The following is a 20,551-nucleotide window of genomic DNA, read 5'->3' as shown; positions in this document are numbered from 1 at the left end:
ATTTTATCTTAACGTAATAAATAATAATGCATGCAATTGTTGGTTAACTTGAACTTTTCAGGAAGTCAAAAGCAAAAAGAAGCAGTTCAAAAGCTGTTGCTCTGAACTCGGAACTGCTGAAACAAACAGCCTGAAAGGTGCATACTTCCATTATTGTGGAACCAGGTAAGAAACTTATAAACTTAAGAAAGTAAACAATCACCTAAGTTTTATACAGCTATGTGATAATTTTAAGAAGAAATGTAATTAACTAATTATATTTATAAACTTCTTGGTGCCTATCTTTTTGTTGATGTTAAATCTTTGAACTTATTTTGTATAAAAACACTTATATTCAATATATAAATTTTTTAAAAGTAAAATTTTTAATAAAAAACTTTAACGAATTGAATTTTTCTATGACTTAGTTTTTAATTTTTTTTTAAAACAAAAAACTACAAAGTTTGCTTTGTAACGTAAAGTTCATGTTTTTAGATAATAAATATATGTAAGTATTTATAAATTATAGACTATACCGAATGCGTCATGGTAGACTGTTTCTAAAGGTTAGAATTTTTGTTTATATAGTTTGATTGAAATATAAGACATAAATAATTGTTAAAATTTTAAAACTTGCTGTTCTTTGTTTATAAATAGATAGACTTAAAACTATATAGCTATTCAAAGGTGAGTTTAGTCAAGTAAAACGATCGTATCATTTAATTTTTATTATTCACCACAGCCCTGCTGGCAACTATATTGTACCACAATGGATGAATGGGACGCTGTTTCGGAAAAACTTGATAAGAATTGTGATCTTCTTTTGTATGACAATCTTAAAGATTGGATAGAAAAGTTTTCTGAAACACCTCCAGTTCGTACTTTTGAAGTAACATCTTCTTGCAACTAGTTAACTTTTGTTTGATTTCAATTGCTTAGAACTTCACTTGAGTATGCGATATATAGTTACAACTTACACTTTATCAGGTTAAAGAAGCCGAAAAAATCATTTTGAAAAGTTTTTCAACAGAAGAAAGCGGAATCGTAAATGTACTCGTAGAAGAGAGATTTGACGATAAATTTCTTTATAACAAACTTAAGTTTTATAAGAAAATATGGTTGGCAATGCAAGAATTTATAAACCGTGAAAGTATCTCAAGGACAGACACAAGAATTAAGGTACGTATGCTTGTTAGCTAACTAGTAGTACAAAAATATAAAATCCTAAACACAACTTTAAATTATAAGCTTAATTCAAACAGACAGTTGAACATACTTTTTTTTTTTGGTTTGCAGGTGAAAGTTGAAAAGTTTTACTATTACACTATGCCTGAGTGGAACCATAGTTTCATGCGAGTAGATGAAAATAAAAAAGACAGGAAATCGGATTTTTATTTCATTTACTTTGATGGAGACAACAAAGCTTATGGTTTTCGAAGTACGTCGAAGCTGCGAGACCTGAGAAGTGGCGGAACTTTCTTTTGTGAACATAAATTTGGGTTTATAGCCCATACTAACGGTTTGTTGCCTTGTTTGCTAAGTTCGGATTAATAGTTTTCAAACCTGATTGTTTAATCATTAGAAAAATGAACAGATTATGATCGGAGTACAGGATTGTGGCGTGATAAAAGCTCATTATCAAATAGAAATGAAGCAATACAAGAACTAGAAGTAAGAGCTGAAATTTCGTTCAATCCAAACTGCTCCGTATGTTTTTAGCAAATTCTGTTTAAACCTAAATGCATCTTTTTAATTTTACTAGTTAAGTACTGAAAATTATTATTAGTAAAAGGTAACTCTATGTTAGGATTTCATTTTCAAAATACATATACTATATTAAATTTATTTTATCCTCTAACAGTAACACCATTCTTTTCTTTAACAAAAATAGCTTTTTTAAACTAATAGCGTTAATAAAAAAGGTAAAAAATCAACTTAGAAAAGAAGATTCAAGTATAAAACTGAAGAAGATTGAACCGGATGAAAGCCAGCAAGAATCCACGTCCCGCAAACAGCCAATGTTAGACAAAAAAGCTGAATCTATAAAAGAAAAGTCCACCTCGAAATACAATAGAAAAATAAAGTAATTGTTTTTTTTTTATCTTGGTAATAAATTATAGTTTTACTCTAACTATTAATTTGAAAATGAAAAAATCTAATTTTAACGAAACAACGAAGGATTTTCTATTATAAAACAAACAAAATTTAAAATAATAGTTTGAACAACACTAATCAATTTTTTCATATTTTTCATGCGTAACTTAACGTGGATGGTGAGGTTTAAAGTAATTAAAAAAATATATAAATTTGTATAAAGTATGCAATTATGTTTAAACTATTTTTTCTTACACAATCAACTAGATAGTTTCAATTTTTTTTTTAATTATCTACAGCTGAGCTGTACAATTATGATACTCAACAAATCAAGGCTTTAAGGTTGATATATGCGATACATATTTAACTGTTAATAATATTTAGTGTATTTATGTACTTCTTTATATCATTAATTTTACGTACTGTAAAACTTAAGAATTTATCTAACGATTTAAGTGGTTATACTATTATTAATAAAATTTAATTTTTTTGAACAGGAAATGAGATCCTATTTCAACACAAACTAACATTTTTGACGAGTCTGACTACCGTATTAATGTTCTTTTAGTTTTTACGAGTTTTGTTTTCATATAAGTTGCGTACTGAAGTTGCCTGTAAAAATGTTTTTTTTTAATACAAGTTCATAAATAGTTAAGTTTAAATTGTGTTCGTCAGCTTTTACTTTATACTTTGCTCTTTGTTTGATTGCGTACATTTTGAAATAAAGTTTTATAAATTAACTTATGATTGTCTTGTATTAATACTTTAAGGACTATTGGTTCAACTCTTATTGCTCTAGTGAATGTTATAAAAAAAAGTAAGTAGTATTGTAAAGAATGCGTAAGTCCAATGCTTGAATTTAAAAACTGCCGGAAAGAAGCAGTCCGTTATATAAAAGATTTATTTATATAAAAAGTATTAAAATGTTTATGCATTTTAAACTTTTAGATGAAAAATACAAAGTTTCAATACAAAATCAAACTATTCTTAATTGGTTAGGCCACGTTATTAAGATTATTTTTAGTTAAAGAGTTGAAATATTCTACCACCGAGTATAAACTTAAACCGATAGTGTGTTAATAAACTTTTTTTACAAGTAGCTCGTTCAAAAGGGCTAGTAATATTTTAAGCAACTTGATAAGTTTCAAACCATCGTTATAAATGAAGGTGTGGGTTCGTGTCGGACCCTCAGCTCTTTTTTCGTTTTAAAAAATACCGTAAAACAGATAAAAATGAGTTTTTTGAAGAAGTTTTTATTACAGTTGCTCTTAGCTTTCTTTTTGGTTTACAGTAGCGATGAATCATTGTTTAATTGTAATTTTGCTTTTAAAACGTTGATTTAAGTCTTTTATATAGTTTTATTTTTGACTTATAAATAAAATGTAATAAAGTTTGATAAAAGTTTATTTTTCATTAAAAAACATTTTAAATCTTCAACTACATTTCGAGTTAGTAACAAAATATTCAGTGTTATTTACTAAATATATTTATGAAGCTAACAGGTGCTTGTTTCTGGTTTTAGATTTTATACTTTTCAGGTACTTTTGTAGGTTTTAATTTACTAAGATTCTTTTTCCTAACGTAAAGTAAGTTGGTAAAAAAAAACAAATTAAATGACAGTAAAAGTTAAAAACAGTTTTATTTTTTGTTTAATACAAATCAAGCAAGAATAATTCAACAACAATTTAAATCTTCTTATCGAAGTTAAGAAAACAAGCATAGCTACTAAAACAGCACAAACGCATTATCAACCAACTTTTTACAAAACTAAAAAATGACCTGTATACAATGTACGTGCTTTAAGTCTAAACCAATAAAATTACAGATATAGCTTTTCGAAGAGCATTCGCATTAGTACCTGTTACTTGTTTTAAAAACAAAAACTGTAGTAAGAGCAAACAATGTTTTAAAGGCATTCAAAACTAAGTATAATGACAGTAGGATAAGCGAACATTTAACATAGCTGCTAATATGGACTTTGGCTATTAAATACAGCTTGCTAATTTTATAAGGCTGCCATCCTTTCTGTAGAGCATTAGTTGTAAACATATAAATTCGTTTCTGTTCAGTTTACTTAAGAATTTTCAGATTGGATGTTTTTTAATTTAATAATAATGTCTTATTTGTTATTTAATTTAACTGTTTTTGTATCAACCTCAAAAATGCGAATATGCAATTAAAAAATAAACTATCACACATGATACGTATTTCTTACTAATCGAATTGTTACTTGTTTAAAAAGATCTCATTTTTACGTGTATGTCTTAACTAACCTTAACTTGGCAGAAATTAATTAAAATCTAAAATTTGATATAATGTCTCAGGTGTAACTTTTGAAATTTTATAGATATAGTTGATAAACTAAAAATTTCTAGAGGATAAAAACTTATATATATATATACATAACTCGACTTGCAACTTTTATTAACGCATAATCTAAACTAGTTAACACTTAAAAACCTAGCCAATTGTTTTCTAGCCCTACTAAGTTCGTTGCTCAATATTGATTTGGTACTTTTGACTGATTATAAATTTATTATTACATATTTAAATAACTTTAAAGATTCTATGATTTCACTTTTTTAAAAATTTACCTGAAAATTACATGATAGAACTTATTTTTTACTTAACAAATTAGGTTTAATTTAAAAAATACAGAAATGTTAGGTTTTGCACGACTTAATTGTTAATTGTAATCAAGAAAGTAGACAACGGAATAAAATAAAACAGTAGTAAACAAATAAATTTTATTTTTAATTAGTAAAACGCTCGATAAAGTTTTCAAACTGCATAAAAAAAGTTATTGGAAATAAGAAAGACTTTTTACAAAAAGTTCTAAACGGTTCTTATTATTTTCTCATTTTATATTTTCTTTCGAATATTGGCACCCTAGTTTGGGTGTAAAAAAACTTAATACTAAAAAAGCCTTTTTTTATGGTTTAATAAAGTCGGTTTTTGTGAAATTTTCTAAATCGAAAGCTAATAAATTTAGATACTCACAATCACAATAAACTTTTAATTTAAGAAAACTTTGTTTTTTATGTACTTTAAACTTTTATGCGTATAATTATTAACAAACAGAAGTATAAATAATTTTCCTTTTCATTACCAAGTTTTCGAAAAACAATTTTTTCTAGTAACTATATCTGAAAATAAAAGCTTAAACTCATAATTTAACAATTTTCAGTTTTTTAACAACTTAACTTGTTTCTACATATACATGATACAATTAAAAAAAAAAACTATAAATAAGTATTTCAGGTATTTTCTGTAACATTCTACAAGCAAGCTTTTTAAGAAAAATATGAAGAATTTTTAGCAGTTATAACACTGTAAAAGGGAAAAACTGGTTTGATTTAAACTTAAATACTTATTCAACTATTTTTAAGACTTACTACGACTTTCGATTCAGCATAATTATTTCTAAATAGTTAATGACCGTTAAACAGCGTTTTCAGCCAACTGTGAGCTAATAATATTTTAAGTTGAACTTCGAGTTTTAAGATTTAGAATTTTTTAAACAATAAATTTGTAAACAATATTTAAGATTAAAATCAAAACACTTTGGAACATTGTTTAATACTTTTCAAAACTTTAGTGTGTTGTTATTTTTGCTCAAGCCCAATTTCGTCCAAAAAATCATATCCATGAAATACAAACAAACTTACCCTTTTTAAAAACGGGTTTTAAACAATATACAACTTATTATTATACTTTAAATAAGTAAATGCTACTTTTTATTAGTTTATATTTAAAATAGAAACAATTAATAAATTGATATATGTTAAAAATATCTATTTGTGTATTTAAGTTTACTTAAAAAAGGTAATACTTTAATTGATGCTTTTCTTAAAAATGTTTTAAAACTGTGTAATTTTATTTTACATTAAATGAAGAAAAATAATAAAAGTTTTTGTTTAAAACTTAAAAATCACTATTATAAGTTTTATTTAACAAAAACTATTTTAACTTAATATTTAATTTATATATAAAATAATTTTGAATATGTAAGGTTGATTTTTACATGTAATTTTTAAACTAAATAGTATTTATTTAGATATATTAACCTAAAAAACAACACAACTAATTTTTAAAAATAGCGAAAGTTAGATAAAGTGTAGTGTAATAATACATTAAAAAACACTTGAAAAAATGTCTGTTTAAAATAAATATTTAATTTTTCCAATTCGCATTGATTTCATCGCTACTTAACTATTTACGATAATGAACTTTCATATTAGATAACAGTAAGCTTTTATTAAACGTTGAAAACTATCTTTAAAAAAGCTATCTTTTGCGCTCAGTAGATCGAAGGATCTGTTGGCTAAACGCCAAGCCATCCAACAAAAAGTGTATTACTTTATAGCTTTATGACGTTGTTTAAGTTGATATGTTGAGAAAAAATCAAACACATTGGTTGAATTTCGGACGTATTGTGTTAAAAAAACTTCGTTCTTTTGAAATTTGAAACATCGTATATATGTATATGTAACCACATCAATCCGCTGCCGTCATATTTTATTGTGTTTACCGAGAAAACATTTGTACTTTCAGCTTGTTAAAGCAAAAATAAAAACGTTCACTTAATGTTTTAACAACTTTGACTTTCGGAACACCCAGTGCCAGCATAAATAAATAAAATTTGCTGTTATGAAATGTTTGCATTATCATGCATCTGAAGATGCGGTGGAACTATAAGTTCATTTAAATTAAAATACATTTAACAAACTTGCTCATTATTTTGTGCATTGTTAAAGTTTTAATAAGAGTTAAGTATGATGACATGTATTTTCATATATAAGTAAATACAAAAAAGACAAAAAGATAAATTTATAAAAAATATATATATATAAGTTACTTACCAATGGTAAGGATTAGGGGTAACAGTTCTAATTGTGTCTTCACAAAAGTGAATCTAGAAAATCGTCTTTGAAATTGTCTATTGAAAATTGCCTATCAACTGTTACAGGAGACGCTAAGAATCAAGTTAATAGTAGTTTTCATATGAAGCAGTTAAAGAAAACAAATTACTTCTCAAGTGCGCCAGCTCATCATCACGTTCCCCATCATCAATTTCTTCTCCATTTTCCTTCTCCGTCTCAACGACAACCGGAGTTACGGAACTTTCTTTTCCCTTCCGGTGTTTCCCCAACATTAAAACTAACTTCCGATTCGTTTGCCATTGGTCGGTATATACTCGATGCTCTATAAACTGAAACTGCATAGTGATTATAAATAGTAAAAGGATAAAAGAAGATATTCCAAAAAGTATTGATGAATTTTGTTAAATGAGTAATATGAAAAATAAATCTAAAAGAGTAGTAAATGTTTCAAAAAGATCTGCTGTTACAGAACACCTAGTTAATAACCATGATTGTGTAAGTAATTACAACTTGAAAAGATTTAAAATAGTTGATTTGTTTAAACATTTTTATATAATTAAACTTGAAGCTATATGTATTTAAATAAGAAAACCTAAGTTTTTATTTTTACTTTAACAAGCTGAAAAAAAAGTACAAATGTTTTTTCGGTAAACACAATAAAATATGACGGCAGCAGACTGATATGGTTACCTATACATATATACGATGTTTCAAATTTCAAAAGAACGAAGTTTGTTAAACGCAATACGCCCAAAATTCAACCAATGAGTTTGATTATAAACCGCAATGTTGAACTAAACTGACCTTGAAAACGTAAATTATGATGCCAAGCTAGTTTTGCTTAATTAGATAGTCAGACGCAAAAAAACAACGTGTACTTTGAAAAAACTAAAGACTTTTCGCGTTAAAAAGTTTTCTAATTTTTTTTAAGCTGAACACTTTGTTTACCTTTGCTTTATGAGTTGAAACTTCAACGATAAGGCTCAGTAGTATCAATTGTTTCCAATACACAACCGTCAGTACTAACAGTTAACAAATAACATAGATTTTGAAAACAAACAAGTATTACTTTATAGCTTTATGACGTTGTTTGAGTTGATAAGTTGAGAAAAATCATACCCATTGGTTGAATTTTGGACGTATTGTGTTTAACAAACTTCGTTCTTTTAAAATTTGAAATATAGTATATATGTATGTAACCACATCAGTCTTCTGCCGTCATATTTTATTGTGTTTACCGAGAAAACATTTGTATTTTTTCTTCAGCTTGTTAAAACGTTCGCTTAATGTTTTAACAACTTTTACTTTCAGAACACCCAGTGCCAGCATGAATAAATAAAATTTGCTGTTACGAAATGCTTGCATTATTGTGCATCTGAAGATGCGGTGGAACTATAAGTTTATTTAAATTAATATACATTTAACAAACTTGCTCATTATTTTGTGCATTGTTAAAGTTTTAATAAGAGTTAAGCATGATGACATGTATTTTCAATTTAATGCACAATAATACAAAAAAGTTTGAATTCATATAAAACACAACTTTTATACATTCCTGATGAGTCTGTTTCATAAACCGCAATTTCAAACGAAACTGAGCTTGACTGCGTACTTTAGCGATACCAAGCTAGTTTTGCTAACTTAGATAACTTTTAGGAAAACCACAACTGTTGTCGGCGCTTTGGTCATGTAAGGTATGAATGTTTGTTTTTGTAGTATTTACAGTAATAATGTTTATTTTATTACCTTTGTTGTTGGCATTATCAGAGGACGCACAATTCATCCAATTGGACTGTTCAAGTTATTTAGGCAGATGAATAAAGTTCGTTGTCGAATGCCAAGTAGACCACTAAAAATTTATCATAAATTTAGACTATCAAATATTTTAGATATATTTTTTTTAGGTTTTAAGAGCTTTATTTAAATGGGAACAGGTCAAATATGCACGGAGACACTTATGCACGAAGGGTCATTTTTGCGCGAAAATAAAATAAAAACAAGAAAAAAATACGAAAAGATAAGTTTATAAAAAAACAAAAAGTAGAAAAAATAAGTTACTGACCGATGGTAAGGATTAGGGGTAACAGTTCTAATTGCGCCTTCACAAAAGTGAATCAAGCAAATCGTCTTTGAAATTATCTAATAAAAAAATGCCTACCAGCTTTTACAGGAGACGCTAAGAATCAAGTTAATAGTATTTTTAATACGTAAGCAGTTAAAAAAATAACGAATTACTTCTCAACTGCGCCAGCTCATCATCACTTTCACCACCATCTATTTCCCCATCATCACATTCCTCTCCATTTTCCTTCTCCGTCTCAACGACGATCGGAGTTGCGGAACTTTCTTTCCCTTCCGGTGTTTCCCCAACATCAAAACTAACTTCCGATTTGTTTGCCATCGGTCGATATTTACTCGATGTTTTATAAACTGAAGCTGTATAAACAAATATATAAAAATGGTAAAAATATAAACGATCATATCCCAAAAAATATTGATGAATTTTGTAAATTGAGTTACAAGAAAAATAGATCTAAAAGAGTAGTAAATGTCATAAACAAAAAATCTACTATTGCAGAACACCTAGTTAAAAACCATGATTGTGCAAGTAATTATATCGTGAAAAAATCTAAATTAAAAGTTGTTTTAAAATTTTTAATTTAATTAAACTTTAGGCTATATGAATTTTAATAAGAATATTAGTTTTGTAAGCATAAAGATTTTGATTATTCTGTTTCTTTGTTTTCATAATTAGTTTTATAAGTTGTTACGTATTTTTTATTTATTTTTTATTTGCATTTTAATTAAAAGTATGTATTGTTAGTTACCCTTTGCTCTATTATTATTTCTTTTACATTGATTACCTTTTGATTATATAAGCTGATTTAATTTTTTTTTTCTTAGTAAACAACTGACGAATTAAGCAGAAATATATATTGTTTTGAAATTTGAGTCTTGTGTTTTTTTTTTTTGAAATAAATTAATAGAGTGTCAAAAAATGTTTAATCTTATACGTATTTTAATAAGAAAACCTAAGTTGTGTAAACATAAAGGTTTTGATTATGCTGTTTCTTTGTTTTCATAAATAGTGTTATAAATTTAAAAAATTGTTTTATTTGTCTTTAGCTGCATTGTAATTGTTAGTACTTATCAGGGGCGTAGCGTGGGGAGGGACACTGGCGCATGCGTGCCACCCAAAAAAAGAAAGAAATAATTAAAAGAATTTAATATATTTATCCTTTATTTTTAATGCTTAATTTGCCTTTTTTCAACTATGTTTATCTAGTATTCGAAAAGTTAAACGAAATTTTGAATACTAATTAGTGACAAGTTAGGGAATTTACTCAATATACTGATTCGGTGCGCAAGCGAAAATGCGCACCGATGTTGATGAAAACTCCATAAGGAAACATTTTATAACTTCATAAGAATTTAGACTCCAAAAGCACGCATTTAATGTAGTGCACCGCAAGAGTATAACCTTATGACAGATTTTTCTACAAAAAGTTTACAAAAATACGTCACGCTTAAAGGAAAATTAAACAATTTTACAAGTTATTTTTCTATTGTACAATGAATGTTTAGACTACTGCTAGTTTTCTGATCTTTATTTTTGTAAACATAAAAAAACCGTGTCGGCCTATGAAAAATAAACTTTGTTTTCAATTTTTGTTTCAAACAAATACAATCAGATAAATGAAATTTAAAAAGTATACTTTTAACCTAAAAACTTTAAAGTAACAAACAGTTACTTCGAACTTTTTTTACTTAATGAATTTATTTCAATTATATTACTTATAAAAAGATCTTTTTATAGCTAATTACAAAAGTTTTAGTTTAAGGAATTTTTTGAGAAAAAAAGTTTGCGCACCCCTGACCAAAATACCACGCTACGCCACTGGTACTTATGTGTTGTTAGTTACCCTTTGCTTAGCATTATTTCTTTTACATGGATTACCTTTTGACTATATAAGCTAGATTTGAAACATTATTATTTTTGCTTAACAAAAAACTGAAGAGTTAAGCACAAAATATATATTGTTATAAAATTTGAGATACAAGTATATATTTATTTAAAAAAAAGTTTTTTTTGATCAAAGACATATAATTTATTGTCAATATGCTTTATTGTGACTTATTGTTTTGTGGTTTATTGCGCAAAAGTTGGAATCGGGAATTATAATTCGAGCAAATTTAACAATAAAGCACTTGAAAAGAAAACACGCATAGATATAAAATAAAGCAAACAAAATATTGTTTATTTTACGATAAAAAAGCGCTCAAAAATTTTGGTCTAAGTACCTGGTGTAGTTATATGTTTGTTTATATTTAAATACTCAGTTAAATTTATACTTCTTTTGTGACGTATGATATCAAAATTGTTTACATTATTTGTATATTTAAATGTACTCACCTTGAACTTGGAATTTATATTAAGAATTTTAACGTGGAAGATCAATAAAACTTTAAAGTCCTAAAAATTTTTTACGATTAAAAAATAAAGTTTTGCAATGCAGAATAGTGTTACTTAATTTAAAGTATTAAATGTACATTAAAAAATATATCCCTTTTGGCAAACATTATAAAAATGTTCATAAAAAACACGACTTTTATATACCGTTTCATTTATTTGCTTAAACCAAAATAACCAAATTTTATTAAGCTAGACTCAAATTTTGTATAAAATCGAGCAAAACTTAAATCTACTCTTTTTTATTTCATTAATTTTGAACAGTAAACTTAACTTTAAATAGAGTAAGCTTATCTTCAAAGAGTAAGCATAATTTTTATAAAAAATATACAAAGATATACTCCTAAGATTTTTTTTCAAAATAGACTGTTTTTTATTTGGATGTTGTTACTATTATCATTTACTGTTATTGAAAACTCGTTGAAATCATGATTGACTATGAAGCTATCGCAAAACAATCAAAACTAATAGGAAAAGCCCAATTAGTGATTATATTCATGTTGTCATACGCAATGCTTTTCCAGGGATTTCAAACGTTTATTCCTGTTTTTATTTCTTATTCACCCAGTTACAGGTCAGTTTAGAACACATATGAGAGCAACTTATAAACTATTAATTTTTTTTTTTTTGTAAATAGTTTTTTTTGTTTATAACTAAAGATCTACTAAATACTTTTTTTCGAATACTAATAAGTATAAGTACAGTGATTAAAATTTATATTTGTTTTTAAATGCTTTTACTGATATTTTTTAAAAGCATTGGCATTAAAACAAAAGGTTTTATAGTAAGTATCAAAAGTATTAACTACCTTCATTTAATTTTTTTCAAATCAAGGCTTTTTTTAAACTTATTTAAATTGACTAAAATGTTTGACGTTTAATTTATTTTATTGATCTATTTATAGCTTTTTAATTTAAGAAAACAAATTAATTGAACTTTATTAAATATGAAACAACTAAATTAAGAAAAAAATTTAATCACTATTTTAAGAGACTTAACATCGTTTTTAAACATAAGTCTCCCAGAGTCTTTCTATAGTTATGCTAAAAAGTATATTTTTATAACTTTTTACAGAATAAAATATTTTATAGAAGTTTTAAAACTTAAACTAGTTAAATAATACTATTTATAGATGCGATGTAGCGCCTTTGAGCGAATACATAAAAAACGAAACAATTTTATTAAACTACACGACCCCAATGATTAATGGTGAATACGACGGTTGCAAAAGGTTAAAAAAATAACTTTTCAAATATCTTTTAAACAGTTTATTTTATTTTTAATTAACTGAAAACTCGTTAAATTTTAATCTAGCAGCTTGTACGAAAAATAGGTGAGATACAAAGTATAAAGATACAAAATGTAGTTTAAAAAATTGTAAAGACTACAAGTAGAATGTGGAAATTATAATGAGGCAATTAAACAATTTATGTAACACTTAGTACATCTATTTACTTTTTTTGGTAGTAGTAAATTAAAACTAGGAAAACTTAAGTTGAGTTAGTGTTTTCATTTTATCGATATAAACTTTATATTTCTAAGAATTTTTAATCTAAACTAACTTTTTAAAGTACAATAGAAGTTTTTTTAAGTTTTTTTTGTAATTGTTTTAAAATTTCCTTTAAAAAACTAAACTCTCACTTATTAAATTATCATACATATAAATACTTTAAATTTCAATAAAAAAAATTTGTTTTATTTAGTTAACTTTAAGAAAAAAAAAACATTTCTTTTCAAAATTGTAAGTAACTTATTATACTTTTTTAAATTTGCTAAAACCTTTCAAGTTGTTGTAGAGTTTATACACCACAGTATTCTAAGTTTTTTAAATGCTAAAGGTCAGTTTTTAGAATCTCATTTCTTTTATATTAATTGTGTAATATATCAGGTATAACTACAACATTTCCGAATGTAATTCAACAAGTTTAAGTTGTGTAGACAAAACAGCACCAACAATTAAATGTGATAAAGGATATATCTATGATGACTCTATTTTCACAGAAACTATTGTTACAAAGGTAATTTGTACTTTCTGATTAGTCTGTTTTGTTACTTTTATATTAGCTTAGTTTAAATCAATTTTTGTGACTAAATTTATTGTGCTCTACTTTGGAAGTTAGATGGTGATTAAAATTTTTAGCTTTGTCTAAACTATTTATGTATACTTTGTCAATAAGGTCGATAAAGAAGATGATCGACAATAAAAATTCTTTAAAACATTTAAACAAACAAACGATTTTACAGATCGCTTTTAAAAACCTTTAATAACTAATAACCTCTTTTCAAAATCACTGTTTAAGAGACATTAAAATAAATCTAAAAGTAAATACAGTATCTAAAACATATTCTATTTAATGAATGACTTAGAAGTCTATTTAAACTTATTTGTTTACTTTTTGTTTAATAATTGATTTTTTGGAATTTTATATTCTGTCAAAGTCAATATAACTTTGATATTTAAAAACACAGTTATTAACTGTTCTTTTACTTCAAACACACTTTAAAATTAAAACTCTAAACGTAAATTAACACAGCATTATTTTCGAACTATAATTTACTTATTTTGTTCAGTACGACTTGGTATGTGACAGATCAAACCTGAAATCATTTTCAACAAGCGTATACGAAGTCGGTAGTTTGATTGGCTCTCTTGTGTTTGGAAATTTGGCCGATAAGTAGGATTTTCGTAACCTTTTTGATGATCATATACTTATTTAAACGTTTTTGTGCAATAAATATCTACGAAAAAATTTCAAAACTTTAAAGTTTAAAAGGGTTCGGTTTACAAGAAAAAAGGCTTTTTAATGTAAATCTAAAACTAAATTATTTTTAAAGTAAAATTAAAAATTCTTAATAAACAACAACTTTGGCATAAAAGTATTAATTAAATAATTATATAAAAATATTAAAGATGGTTATAGTATACCTAAGGCGCGATGATGTACAAAATATATGTTTCTTAGAAAGGTTGATAAACATTCTTTAGTATGTTCACTGTAATAAAATAAAAGTTAAAAAAAAAAAAGTTTAAATGAATAAAATACCTTTTGGATAAAAATTCCAAACGTTAAAAACTTTTTTCATGTTTGTTTGCATCAACTGTTTTAAAGTTTAGAAAATAATTTACATTAACTGAAAAAATTAACATGAGTTCTAAATTACACAGACTATATAAGATAAAAGTTCAGTAGTTTTTGGACTTTTTTTATTAACTTCTATTTTTAAAAAACTCGTTTATACTTTTGGTAAATGAAACAAAACATTTTCACAAACAAAAAGTGTAATTTTTTTTGAAGCTTTTCAGAATCAAAAGTGATTTAACTTATATTTTCAGAAAAATTCGCTGTTTTATAAGTTGTTCAAAACAATATTCTACACAGGATAGGTAGAAAACGAGTTAGCAAATTCACTTTTTATTTTTTTTTTCGTTCGTTTTTATAAAACTCATTTAAAACTTGCCGTAAATAAAAAAAAAGATCATTTGAACAAAAAAAAGTTTACTTGTTTTAGAAGTTCTTTAGAATCTAAAGTGCTATAGTTTACATATTAATATACGTATTCAAAATTGAAAAGTGTTTGAATCAACATTTTACACAGGATAGGAAGAAAACGAACGAGCATACTTACAGTTGCTTGTGCGCTTACTTGCAGCTTTCTTACGTCACAATGCAACACAATTGCAAGTTACATGGTAGTTCGGTTTCTGACTGCCGTGAACATCATCGGAATAATTATTTCAACAATGACTTTCGGTTTAGTATGAAATGTAACTTAAGAAATTTAATAAGAAAAAATAGAGGAAATATTATAAGAATTATTAGTAGGTATTAACTAATTAAAAAAACAAATCAATAAAGATGAAATTATTGGAAAAATATCGACTATAAGTTTTTAATATTGTGAACTGTTATTTGAAACTAGCAAACAAGTTAAAATTAACTTTACGTACTTTTTATTTACTACAGGTTAAAACTTAAACTAAACTAAACTAAATATGTAGGGTGAAGCTAGATGAGTTGATTTTAAATTTCCTAATGTAACAATTTTAGCAACTGAAGTCACGGAATCGAAGCACCGGACAAAAGTCATGGTATATTATCAAAGCATGTTCGGTTTAGCTTGTCTTATAGAGTCGGCTGTTGCTTACAAGTTCAGAAATTGGAATGACATTATGGTAAAGTCTATTAACAGTTTTTCAACTTATAACTTGCTGCATAACTTGTTGTTTACGCTTTTAAAAAAACACAATATATATGCTTTTTCTTTTCAACAAAATAAGTAACATGAATATACAAAATAACGAAATAGAAACAAAAAAATTTTGAAACAAATTTAAATGTTCTAACAAAGTTACTTGGTACTAATTTTTTACATAACCTTTTATTTCAGTTAATAGTGAATATAATTTCTACTCCTTACCTTTTGTTTTCCTTTATAATCCCTGAATCTCCAAGATGGCTGTTTGCCCAGAATAAAAACAAGCAAGGAAAACAGGTTGTAAAATAAATAGGTGTTATTTTTACTTACTTTTTAAAAATATAACTATTTTATTCTCTTGTTTTAATTTTTTGAAAATCTGCTGAGAATCAGAGTTAACAAAACATTGTTTTCTATAATGTTTATATTAACTGCCAGTCTTATTTTTTGTATTAAGGTTATAAGAAGAATGGCTTTTCTAAGCAGAAAGTCATGTGATGAAGATTTGTGGAAAAATAAACAAATTGTCAGTAATATGGCTGAAACGGAACGTTTTTAAATTATCATAAGATATTAGATATGAGTTTTTTAAAAGGTTGTTTACTTTTAGGACAAGAAAAAGCAAAAACACTCTACAATCGAATTGTTTACAAATCCTCAATTGAGAATTATAACATTTAAAATAATGTTTTGCTGGTAAGTAAACCTAAAAAAAAACTTTTTCATTTCCCTTACTTTTTTGCAAATTTTTCAATTCGAATGGTTGTTTTTATCTATAAATAGCATTAGAGTAACTGTTTTTTTACCAATTATTTCTCTAAGTTTGTTCAAATATAATTTTTTTATGCACTTTTATTTTGAACTACATTAAGTATAAAACTACACGTATCTTTAAAATGTTTAAGATTGTTGTTCTTTTATTTAAACTAAAATTTTTATTTTATAAGATTAAATATCTAAACGATACAAAATTCAAGTACAATTTTTTATAAGAAACCTTATAACTAAGTCAAAACAAAACTTTATTTATACTTTTATAAGTATCGATTATTATAGTATTTTTTCAGAAAAAACCATCTTGAAGTTTTACTTTAATATAAAGTTTTATTTCCTAAAAAAAAAACATTAATATTATACAAATAATTTTAGACCAAATAGTTTTTTATAAACTCAACAGTGGTGCAACTTCCTTGGTTTATTATGGAATTTCATTAAATACTGCAAAACTTGCTGGAAACTTATTTTTGAACAACGGAATAAGTAAGAGTTAAATATTAACAAATATAAAGCAAACCCTTTTTATTAGTAGCAAAACTCAAGTTTTCAATTTAATTTAAATAATTAAATCATAAACATTTTCTATCAAGCTCACCATACCAACTGTTTAAGCTTGTTAGTAAACCTTATTGTTTCTCAGATGCAATTGTTGAAATCGCCTCTGTAATTCTTGGAGGAATTTTAGTGGAAAAGATTGGTCGCAGACCGACCATATCAGGGGGGCTGTTTGTGGGTAGCATCGGAAACATTGTCTCATTGCTCATTGTTGAACTTCTCGACCAAAGCTCAAGTGAGTTTTGTCTTATTGATCATGATTTTTCAAATTTTTAAATAAAACAGCAAAAAAAAATTTTTTAATTATCTAGTTTTTCTAATGTTTAGCTTTGTAAATTAATCTTTAGCAAAAAACTATGTTTTTTTATCAATCGCTAAGTTTCAATAAATACTTTGTCTAGAATTTCAAATAGTAGGAGTTGTATTTGCCTTCATTGGCAAGTTTGGAATCAGTGCAACGTACAACTTTATATTTTTATATTCCTCTGAAATTTATCCATCAGTTATAAGGTTAGTACTAAAATTAAATTAATTTAGAAAAATATTTTATAGTTTTATTTTTAATCACACACTTGTTTTAAATTGGCTTTTAAGTATAGAAGTTACAGTTTTCTTTTACTAGATATAATCTTTGTTAAATATTTTTTTTAAATAAATAAAAAAAAGTTATATGAGATTTATTAATTATTCAATTATTTTGATATGATAATTATTCATTAATAGAATCGTTATTTAAAATAATGCTAGATTTAAAGTACTAACAACTATTACTTTAGATATTTTTGTGATACAACTTATTCTACAATAAACGATGAACAAATATGTAAATTAACCTTTTTGTTGAGTTTAACTTTTAAACAGATTTTATATTTATTAAAGGTTTTATTCAAGTCGAACAATTTTTTTGTTTTACTTTTATTGTACTACGTCGTTTCTTTGCAGAGCAGCTCATCTGACACAAAAAATGCTAAAAAGCAGTCCATTCTAGTCAAAACATGTTTTACAGTACATACTACAATGCTTTAAAACATAAACATAAGTTTATGAGATATTTAAACAAATAAATTTGTTTGGTAACTTCCTTCAATTTATTTCAAAATACTTCAAAATACAAACTGGTCAGAAAAACTCAAAAGATTTTCTAAAATCTACTTAGGTTAATTTGAAACTGGTAAAAACAAATCAATTTTTCAAAGGAGCACGGGGATGGGAATGATGAGTTTTGCGATCCGAATAGGGAGCATTTCGGCTCCGTTCATAATAATGCTCCAAACGTCGGTCAGCTGGCTACCCAGTGCTGTGTACACAGTGTTAGGTACTGTTTGAAAGTTGTTAATTAAATAAGAATAACCTGGTGTAGATTTTGTTGATAAAATAGATCTTGTAGTAGTTTTATATGCAAGATTTTCTAGAGATTTTCTTCAAATGTAATTAAACTAGGCTAAACTACTTGGTTTTACATTAGTTACAAGTACTGAACATCAACTGTAAAAAATATACTTTTGATATTTTGTTTTTTAAGTTTATTTTAATCTATTTTAAAGACTGTTTTTTTTTGATAAGTTTGATAATATTTGCTGTATACTGCCCTACGAAAAGCTGATTATGTCTTAATATTAGCCTTACAGCTTACTTAATTAACCTAAACATTTACTAAACTGTTCGCTTGCTTGTTAACATAAAACAATAACAGGGTTCTCAGCAGTTATCGTGTCGCTTTTGTTTCCAGAAACTCGGCATATTGACTCCATGGAAACTATTGAGGAAGCCGAGTACTTTTATGAACATAAAGTGCCATTGAAAAATACTATTACGAGGTTAAACTTTTTCTTTGGTGACAGAAGATTTTTCTAAACCTTTTGGGACCTTTTAAAACCAAAACTTATTTAAAATAAGATAACGAAATTAAGACGTTGTAAGTTTTCAAGTTTTTAAACTACCTACCAAAAAAATCCTAACTCAGTCTGAAGTGCATAAATTAATCAGAAGTTACAAAAACAAATGAATTAGAATTTAAGTTATGATACCTGAATTTTAGATGCTTTTAGTCCAAAGGTTTTTTTTCTAAAAATAACTTTATTGAAACTTCATATGACTTTTGCTAAAAAAATATCTAGTATTTAAATTAAACGTACTACTAAAATATCGGTCCTTGAAAGTATTATAATCACGCTTATATTGTATGTAAATACTTTGTATGAAGAGTTCTTGTAAAAAGGGAACTCTAAAAATTCTGATTGAAAACTTAACTTTGAGTTCTGTTTAAATTGTAACATATGTTCTCATTTAAATTTATTTATCAAAGTTAAAATTAATTTTCTTAACCAGTCAATGTAGAAAAAAGTATGAAGATTTTTTTTTGCTAACTCTTTAAAAATTAATAGCAATTCGTTTGAAAACTTGTTCACACTAACTTCCTAAGTATTTAATTTAATCAAGCAAAATTTTCTACAGAAAAGAAGGAAAAGAAAACAATGTATTTTCAATAGCATAAGACGAAACTCAAAAATATACTTGAAAATTATTTGTTTCTTTTACAACGTTTTTTACACAACTTATTTTGAACGTTATTATCTGCCCTTTTTTTTTTTGAACTTGGTAACATTAACGCAATTGCTATATTAAATATATTTTTAGAACAAACATAGATTTTAAGTGCTTTGAACGTAATAATTTTTTGAGCTTCAAATATCTAATAATTTAGTTTTAGTTTAACTTTTACAATTTAAATTAAATTTTTCTTTTACAGTTTTTTTTAAAGTTGAACTTGTCCATTAAGTCTACATATATTAAATTTAGCAGTATTGCTCGTTGTATTTAAACAAAATCTACATCCTAAAAAGAAATTGATTATCATTACAATAAAATATAACAAAAAATTTAAAACAGTTTAAATGCTTTATATAAGTAAAAGTTACAGAATTGTTTTTGGTTAAAGTAAAACTACATATTCAAACTTTTTCTCTAATATAAAGTTTTGCTTGTTTTTGCAAATATAGAAAAATATTTTTAGTTGCTTTGGTAAGTTGTAAGAATATTTTGATACATGAGTGTATTTAAATGACTGAATATAACATAAATATATGAAATATAAAATCTGTAAAAAATTCACAGAACACTCGATAACATTGTTTTATACGCCATATTTGTTTTACTGCTTTTTTTTCAACACTTTAATAACATTCTTATAAAGAACATTATGCCACATAAAAGTTGTTTTAAAAGAAACACCAGATGCAAATAAGTCTGCAAATAATAAAAACTAAACTACACATACAAGTACAAGACATATTTCAGAATTTCATTGCGTCTTGTTAAGTAAATTTACATTTACACGTGTTCAAATAATAATAAAATTTTATTGAGGCAAACTACAAAAGTCTATAAATGTTTTCTCGGTTAATAAAATATGACGGCAGTAGACTGATGTGGTCTTAAAATGAATTTATGATATTTCAAAACAAGAAAGTTTGTTTAAGTTATATAAACGGACACCTCCAAAAATTAAACCAATGAAAGAGACTGTTTGTTTCTGAAATATCAACTTAATTAAATTAATCAAGCTATAAAGCAAAACGTTGTTTGTTTGTTATAG

The 20,551-nt window shown here is 25.8% G+C and overlaps 1 protein-coding gene across 1 annotated transcript; it reads left to right on the top strand.

Moving 5' to 3' along the window:
* Positions 1 to 11,855: 11,855 nt before the first annotated feature.
* Positions 11,856 to 19,450, top strand: LOC145843188 (solute carrier family 22 member 21-like). Its single transcript, XM_082950648.1, has 13 exons — positions 11,856 to 12,001; positions 12,560 to 12,658; positions 13,316 to 13,445; positions 13,999 to 14,102; positions 15,025 to 15,179; positions 15,477 to 15,601; positions 15,817 to 15,921; positions 16,082 to 16,175; positions 17,042 to 17,191; positions 17,358 to 17,466; positions 18,153 to 18,271; positions 18,650 to 18,773; positions 19,411 to 19,450. Exons 1-13 carry the CDS (start codon positions 11,856 to 11,858, stop codon positions 19,448 to 19,450), a joined length of 1,500 nt encoding a protein of 499 aa, XP_082806774.1.
* The last annotated feature ends 1,101 nt before the right edge of the window (positions 19,451 to 20,551 follow it).

This window comes from Thalia democratica, chromosome 8 (genome assembly GCF_965202585.1).
Source record: "Thalia democratica chromosome 8, ktThaDemo2.hap1.1, whole genome shotgun sequence".
Classification (NCBI taxonomy): domain Eukaryota; kingdom Metazoa; phylum Chordata; class Thaliacea; order Salpida; family Salpidae; genus Thalia; species Thalia democratica.
Note: the sequence above shows the minus strand (reverse complement) of the source record. Positions and strands in the feature narration are given on the sequence as shown.

Coding starts and splice junctions, on each gene's coding strand:
- LOC145843188 (XM_082950648.1), top strand. CDS start 11,856: ATGATTGACTATGAAGCTATCGCAAAACAATCAAAACTAATAGGAAAA. Junction 14,103..15,024: donor TTTGGAAATTTGGCCGATAA/GTAGGATTTTCG, acceptor CATTTTACACAG/GATAGGAAGAAAACGAACGA. Junction 17,467..18,152: donor ATTTATCCATCAGTTATAAG/GTTAGTACTAAA, acceptor AATTTTTCAAAG/GAGCACGGGGATGGGAATGA.